Source organism: Vanellus vanellus (genome assembly GCF_965231255.1).
Source record: "Vanellus vanellus genome assembly, chromosome: 5".
NCBI classification, from domain to species: Eukaryota; Metazoa; Chordata; class Aves; order Charadriiformes; family Charadriidae; genus Vanellus; species Vanellus vanellus.
In genome coordinates, this window is record NC_138910.1 from 66,007,323 (window position 1) to 66,015,625 (window position 8,303).

At 41.7% G+C, this 8,303-nt stretch overlaps 1 protein-coding gene across 1 annotated transcript; it reads left to right on the top strand.

Annotated features, from left to right (window-relative positions):
• Positions 1–164: 164 nt before the first annotated feature.
• On the top strand, positions 165–7,608 carry CTBS (chitobiase; the record flags this gene model as incomplete). The annotated part of the gene is made up of 7 exons (XM_082484527.1): positions 165–284; positions 700–838; positions 2,869–3,077; positions 3,714–3,885; positions 4,427–4,524; positions 5,231–5,392; positions 6,413–7,608. The coding sequence occupies 7 exons, from the start codon at positions 165–167 to the stop codon at positions 6,596–6,598; spliced, it is 1,086 nt and encodes a 361-aa protein (XP_082340653.1). The 3' UTR covers positions 6,599–7,608.
• Positions 7,609–8,303: the final 695 nt, after the last annotated feature.

The following is an 8,303-nucleotide window of genomic DNA, read 5'->3' on the forward strand; positions in this document are numbered from 1 at the left end:
CGGCCCGGCCCGGCCCTCACGCCGGGGGGCCGCCCCGGCCTCCCCCCACCCCTCGGCAGGGACACAGCGGGGCCTCCCGGGGACGCTCCCGGGGCGGGCCGCGGGGCGGAGCTGCATGGCCGGGCCGGCCCCCCGCGGCCCCGAGGCGGAAGCGACGACCGGCCATGGGTTGGGGGTTGCTGCTGCTCGGCCTCCTGCAGCTGCTGGGCGGCCCCGCCGCCGGAGCGTGCCCCTGCCAGGACCCGCGGCTCTGCCACCCCGTCACGGGAACCGGCGGCTTCGAGGTGTGGGTCTCCCGGAGGCTCTGGGTCCCCCAGCCCGGCCTGGCCCGGCGGCTGTGGGCCCCGGGGCGTGCCGAGGGCCGGGGAAGGCCGATCCCGGGGCGGCCTGCGCGGTTTTAGCAGCACGTTAAACACACCATGCGGCACTGCCTTATCTTAATTAAGAGGCGATCAGATTTTTAAAAAAACAGGCGCATGTGATTTACAGGGAAATGGCAGAGTTGTGGTGAGTGTGGTGTGGCTGAGTGCTGTCCCCTGGGCCACTGCCGCTCGCAGCCCTGGGAGGGTGCTGGTGCAAGCTGGCAGGGGGCAGAGAGGCGACCCCCAAAGTCATGTAGCTTTTTGAGAGGCGTGGAAAATAATCACCCTGCTGAGAAGTGTTTGGAGCTAATGAGGGTGCGTTTTACCCCTGTCCCAGGTCTTCGTGTTCGATGTGGGGAAGGAAGCCTGGAAATCCTATGACTGGTCAAAAATTACAACTGTGGCAGCTTTTGGAAAGTATGATCCTGAGCTCATGTGCTATGCTCACTCTAAAGGCTCCAGGATAGTACTGAAAGGTTGGTTGCGTTGTGAAAATGTGGATGTTTATGTGATACATGAATAAGAACGTAATGCACGTAGGGCTGTAATACCTTGGCATTTCACGTTTACTTCTACGCAAAGTATTAAAAACCAGTAAGAGGATTAATTAATAAGAGGATAATGCACACAGGACTATAATACCTTGTCGTTTTGCACATGCTGGTATGCAGGGTATTAAAAAGAAAACCAGCGGTGGCTTCTGCCACAGTAATAGCAAAACCATTCCTGTGACATGTAAGTAAAAGGTCTCTAACCAGGGAACATCACGGCTACAGTGGAACAGGGTGGATTGAGAACTGGCTGACAGAGCTTAGAGGGTTGTGGTTAGTGGTGCAGAGTCTGGTTGGAGGTCAGTAACGAAGGGTGTCCCTCAGGAGTCAGTACTGGGTCCAGTCCTGTTCAATATATTTACCAATGACATGGATGAAGGGATAGAGTGTACCATCGGCAAGTTTGCTGATGACACAAAACTGGGAGGAGAGCCTGACACGCCAGAAGGTTGCACTGCCTTACAGCGTGACCTGGACAGGCTGGAGAGTTGGGCAGAGAGAAACCTTATGAAATTCAACAAGGGCAAGTGTAGGGTACTGCACCTGGGGAGGAATAACCCCACGCATCAGTACAGGTTGGGGGCTGACCTCCTGGAGAGCAGCTCTGTGGAAAAGGACCTGGGAGTGCTGGTGGACAACAGGATGACCATGAGTCAGCAATGTGCCTCGGTGGCCAAGAAGGCCAATGGCATCCTGGGGTGCATCAAGAGTGTGGCCAGCAGATTGAGGGAGGTCATCCTGCCCCTCTATTCTGCCCTGGTGAGGCTGCATCTGGAGTACTGTGTCCAGTTCTGGGCTCCCCAGTTCAAGACAGACAGGGATCTGCTGGAGAGGGTCCAGCAAAGGGCTACAAAGATGATTAGGGGATTAGAACATCTCTCCTATGAGGAAAGGCTGAGGGACTTGGGTCTTTTTAGTCTAGAAAAAAGAAAATTGAGGGGGGATCTTATTAATGCGTATAAATACTTAAAGGGAGAGTGCTAGGGGGATGGGAACAGTCTTTTTTCAGTGATGCCCAGTGATAGGACAAGAGGTAACGGGCACAAATTTGAACATAGGGAGTTCCATCTTAACATGAGGAGGAACTTCTTTACTTTGAGGGTGGCAGAGCAGTGGAACAGGCTGCCCAGAGAGGTTGTGGAGTCTCCCACACTGGAGACAGTCAAAACCCGCCTGGATGCTGTCCTGTGCAACCTGCTGTAGGTGACCCTGCTCTGACAGGGGGGTTGGACTAGATGATCTCCAGAGGTCCCTTCCAACCCTGACCATTCTGTGATTCTGTGAAAGGAAGAAAGGAAAAGCCTGTAGCAGATACCTATTTGGGTCTGTGTTCTGGATGTTATGCACAGAACCCAAAAGACAGGGTAAGGGAAGGGACTGCAAGTAATTTTTAGTATTTTTCACTTAAATCAATCCCTTTATTAGGAAGTGGTTGAGTTTTAAAACATGAATAGTTGGGAACTCTGCGTAGGTACAAATGCTGATTAGAAAGACAAAGTCCATATTGTCAATCTGTGCTTACATGCTGTAATCAAGTTTTGGCTCTGTTGAGGCAAAAACTTCATCCAAGACCACAATGCGCAAAACAACAAAGGTTAAACATGTTTATTGCAACAGTAGGACAGTCCTTCTGGCTCCCTGGAAATACTGGAAGTAAGTTGACTTGAAGAAAGGAAGTTTACAGTGGCTAAAAAATACTAAGCAAGGAGATTAAAATGATAGGAAAAAAAGCCAAAAGGAACTTAATTTTAAACAATGCTGTCTCAAAGAAGCTTAGTAAGCTCTTCTGGGGTGGATTCTCAAAATTATGCTTGGGGAAAAAGGTATTTCACCAGTATGGGTGTAGGGAGTTTTTATTTTGTGGTTATGTTAGTTGGTTTAGTAAAGCCAAACCTTTCCTCCTTACCATTACTGTGGTGCAAATACGTGTTAACTCTTGAAGGCCTCTTGTCTAGGTGACGTACCTCTTAAGGAAATTGTTGATCCTGCTAAAAGAGCAGCATGGATATCCCAACAGGTGGACCTTGCAAAAAAACAGTATATGGATGGAATTAATATAGATATAGAGCAAGAAGTTAATGAAACCTCCCCTGAGTATTATGCATTAACAGATCTTGTTAAAGAAACTACAGATGCTTTTCACCGAGAAATTCCAGGATCACAGGTAATAATAATGTTCTTGATACAAACATTAAGTTCAACTTTATGAAATGCAAGTACTTTTGAGAATACTATTTAGCATGTGAATCTGAAAAAAATTATGCAAGTCTAAAGCATGATAGTCTCATGAATGGTTAATTATGAATGTTAGCTATGATGTGCTATCGTAAGAATCACTCTTTTTGACCTGTATGAACTTAAATGGAAGAAGGGTTTCACTGAGATTTGTAAATGCAATGTTATTGCTGTGTGTGAGCTGGCAGTTATTAGTATAGCTAATGAGTCTTTGAAAGTAGGGCAAATACAGGCTTCTGGTGCAAAAGCTTGACAACGTTTTGGTAAACCCATCACTAAAGTCTTACGGATTTGCAGCATGCTTCATATTTTTGATCAGATAGTTTTCACGTTGTCTTTTAATTTCTTTGGTGTTTTGAATTCACTAGTAGGGGCGCTCACTGTTTACTATCTAATGTTTGTCAGCTGAGCAGCATCTCCTATAGTTCATTAGTATCACCGTGTGTTAAACACTGTGCAACATTTGGGAAATACTGTCTTTAGAAGTTACAGCTTTTTTTTTTTAAGACAAAACCAGAGTGCCTAAGTGCCACACACAACACTAACTTGTGCATTTTTCCATCAGGTAACATTTGATGTGGCTTGGTCTCCAGCATGCATAGATAAAAGGTGCTACAACTACACTGGGATTGCAGATGCCTGTGACTTCTTATTCGTGATGTCATATGATGAACAGAGCCAGATCTGGACGGACTGTATTGCAAAAGCCAATGCTCCTTACCTGCAGACTTTAGTTGGTGAGGACAGAACGCCTCCCCAGGAGTCAGAACATTTCCATTTGTTCACAGGAATAGATAGAAAAGATTGCTATTTCTTAGTCAAGTTTTTGGTTGCATTAAGGCTTTAGAGTGTGCTCAAATGTGTTGTCGTAATGTGAAAATAGTATCTCAGATCCTTGTGACACTACAAATAGACCTTTTGCAGTTGTGCATTGCTAGTTGTAAAGTAATTGTGTAGCCCTCACGATTGTGAAGAACACTTTTAGAATGACAAACGGCAGCCAAAGCAATGGTGTCTGCCTGGGCTTGCAAAGAACCTGAAACATTTGTGTGTCATCCTCGTGAACTGCTGTACGGGCAGCAGGTTTTAAGTGTGAGCAACTAGAACAGTTGGTAGGATCTGAATAGAGTAAGCGTAGGAGTATGCAGGTGGGAAGTAAAGAGGAGCTTGCACCTTTGTCTCTGTCTGGGGATCATGCAAGTCCTATATTGCCTCTGGCTCTAAAAAGCATGGAAAAATGCAGTACTGCATCTTAATTTTCATTTCTTTCAAAACTAGGATATGAAGAGTACATAACTATGGGCATTGATCCTAAGAAACTTGTGATGGGCGTCCCCTGGTATGGCTATGACTATGTTTGCCAAAACCTATCTAAGGTAAGATGAAGACTATTCATTTGCAATTATACTGCTACTTTTTTTTTCCTTGGAAAGAGCCAGCTAGATTTTGGTGATCCTGTTCTTGGATTAGGAAGTCGTCTGGATAAGAGCATAAAGCTGGGACTCAAGACAGAGACTTTTGCTTGGCTGATAACTGATGAGCTGTGTGTTACCAACCAAAGCATTTTATCTCTCTGTAGGCAACCTGAACCCCATGATACCCAAACACCATGTTTGACTAAGGAGCTATAGATGTTATCTGTACGAGAAGAGATGATGTCCAAAAACACTACAACACTTGTATTTGCCATCTTAACACAGTCACTAAGCTCACTGTTTAAAGAGTAGGTGCAACAAACCATGGCAAACCTATGACTGTTAAAGTATAGCAGTTTATGCATAAATCACAGAGTCTCAAACAACTTTATACTTACGAAAAATGGAAGAGTGAATTAAATGTGGAAAAGATAAGGCAACTGTATAAGTTGAGTGATGTTCACCCCACTCTGTATCGCTAGAGAGTAAACAAAATTTAACTATTTACTTCTGTCTACAGATAGTATGTCTGCCATGGATACTTGAAGATTTGGGATTTTTGAGACCACAGTGTCTTTTGTGACATTGTTCTTGGCTGTACTGCTGTTTTGGAGTTCAGTAAATCTATGTAACGTGGAACTCGTGCCTTCTGCTTTTTTTTTTTCAGGATCATGTTTGTTCCCTTTCTAAAGTACCTTTCCGTGGGGCTCCTTGCAGTGATGCTGCAGGGCGTCAGGTCCCCTACGGAGCAATAATGAAGCAGGTGAACAGTTCTCTTTCAGGGGTGCTCTGGGATGAGGTACAGAAATCTCCATTTTATGAATACAAGGTAAGTGTCTCTTTACAAGACGCCATGTTGTGGAGTAAACATTCGTGAACCATAGTTCTTTGATTATAAAGTTTTCAGGGTTAGATTCTTAGATTTGTGTTTTCTACTTCTATTTTTTTTGTGTAGTAAAGGATGGCTGGATTTCCATACCTTGAATTTCTAGTCTGAAAGAGGGGTGCAGTGACTGAAGGCTACAGCAGTAATAAAGGTCTTTATTACTTTGCAATTTTCTTGAGAGACTGTACCATGTCAAAAAGGATGTTTTGGTACAGAGAAATTCTATAGCTCCATCCTTCACTCTTATGTTACTTATATGAGTTATATGAGTTGGTGACTGATTTAAACCAAAACAGATTCTGAGATGCTCTTAAGTTTTTCTAACCCAGTGACTTGCATGCATGTTCTCTTCTGCATTTGGTGTCTACATAGACATAGTGAAAGAGTCCATGAATGACTGTGCTGACATCAACAACACAGTGTATGCATTTTGTCTTGTTTCTTCAGACATAATTTTAAGTTTCACACGTAGATGATTAAAAGGTGTTGTAAGCAATGACCAGGTCAAAGAAACATAACTTTGAGAAAAATTTTATAACCTCCTCTAAAACTGTTTATTGCTGTAAAAAAAACACTTAATCTCTAACTAAATTCACTAGGTTAGATAGTTAGGTTAGATAATGTATCTGAGATTTTAGCTGTATTTTAAAAAATTATTAAAATACAAATTAGCTAACTCTTTTCATCTAACTTCAGTTAAAATGCCTCACTGTTTTATAACTTAGATTCTACAAGTACAAAAATAGCAAGTATTTGGCTTAATTTTTAATTGTCCTGTGTGAAAAATAATTTGTAAATCAGCAAAATATCATTATGTAAATCTACATAGCTTGTATATCTGAGTTTTTAAATGTACTTTTCACTTCATTCAACAGAAAATGTAATCAAAACTCAATGTACTTTAATGTATCTTGTTTATATAGATAGGCAGATACTGACACTAGTGTTTAAACCTTTTTCTAGGATTCTCTTGGTCACTTCCACCAAGTATGGTATGATGACCCTCACAGCATCTCTCTAAAAGCAGCATATGTGAAGAATCGAGGTTTAAGGGGCATTGGCATGTGGAATGGAAACAGTCTTGATTATTCCAGGGAAGCTGTAGCAGAACAACAAACTGAAGCAATGTGGCAAGCCCTGACACCATAAGAATTATTTGAACCGTTGATTTAGGATGAAAATCGTTAATTTTTATTATGGTTTATACTATCATAGACTTTGACTTTATATAAATATACCACGATTACAAAACCTTTGAGAACTAACCAAATTCATCTTATTATTTTGTATACAAAGTCGTATTTTCATTCCTCAAAAAGTTGCAATGTTGCTTTAGCAGCATGTTTTTTTTAAGACTGCTAATCTTTTTAATTTTTCACAACTACCGTAAGTTGGTTAAAGCTTGAACCCAGTGTGGATCTGGTAACAAGTAAGACCAAGTGGTGGATTTACAGGAACAATCTAATACTGAACCTTTGCTAAGGCTGCCTGGTGCAGCAAGTATTCATTCTGAGGTTGCATGGTACAGTCTCAGCTTCCTGATTTCCCACCCCAGCCTCTATTTTAGCTAAGCCACTCTTGAATCAGATTAAACACAGAATACTGGAGAGAGCGATTGTTGCTTCCATGCAACTTGGTGAAGCTTGTACTTGTACTTGGTTACTCTTCTAGAGATTAAAATATTTTATACTGAAGAAATTACATAACACGAAGTAGCTGACATTAAGATTTTTATCAAACTTGTTAAAAAGGAATATTCAATAAACTCCAGTTTCACCATGTTTATGTATCACGTAAATTCCTTAGTTTCAAAAGCCAAAAATATTGGACCTTATCTTGAAGAGGGAACATTCATATGGAGAGGACTTGGATGATGTTTTCTTCCATTTCAAGCATCTTTACATCCTGAAAACTAGAACGCGGAAGCTTATTTAATGAACTGCATATGTATTTTTCCACACACTTGAAGATTCACTCAGTAGCCTGTTTGTTTTTATGTGGCGTTGCACTGAGATAATATGAGGTTGTATTTTCTTTCCAGTTCATATTTTTCATAAAATAATTTGCCTAGAGAAATTGTGTAACTTTTTTAAACATCTGTAGTGATGGAAAGATTGACTGGTGTTTACAGGATTTATTTTGTTAAATAAAACGCTGTCTTCACTAAGGTTGGTAAACAGTGTTGTCTGTTTATGCTTTACTTGTCCCACAGCTTACAGCCCACACTGCTTCTCAGAACTGTTTCACAACCAGATTAAAGTGCAACTGCGCCCTGCTTAAGTGACTCCATTAATTAAACAATTTATTAAATTAGATGTATGTAGTCAGTTGTGGGGTTTGGTTGGTTGGGTTTTTTCCCTTGCTAAATGGTTACTGGGAAAACACCATAGAATAGCAGCACTACCATAATGGCTACTGAGGAGAAGATTAGAAGCCTTCATGTGAGAGTCTGGCTGCTTGATGCTACGGGTGATGGAAAGCAGGTGAAGCCTACTGCTCTCACATAAAGAAAAAAATTCCCTCGGAAAACCAGAGGGCTCTTCACTAAAGCTCTGGTCTGTACATTTTAGGAGAAACTGATAAATTTGTTTCACATATAGATCCTTCAGAATTTCTATTAATATTTCTATCCATATGCTAAAATACTGAGAGAGAGAGATTTGTGAAATTGAGAGGTCTTCTGGAGTGGATGATCTACAAAATCCTAACTGAAGTCCAGATGACTTTATAATAAAACTCTTTCCTGTAGGAGTCAAGAATCATGAGTTGATTTTTATTTTTTTTTTTAATTTAGATTCAGGTTTTCCAGTAGCTAGTTGCCTGCTCCTGTGTCTTAAATAAGATAAAATTCTGA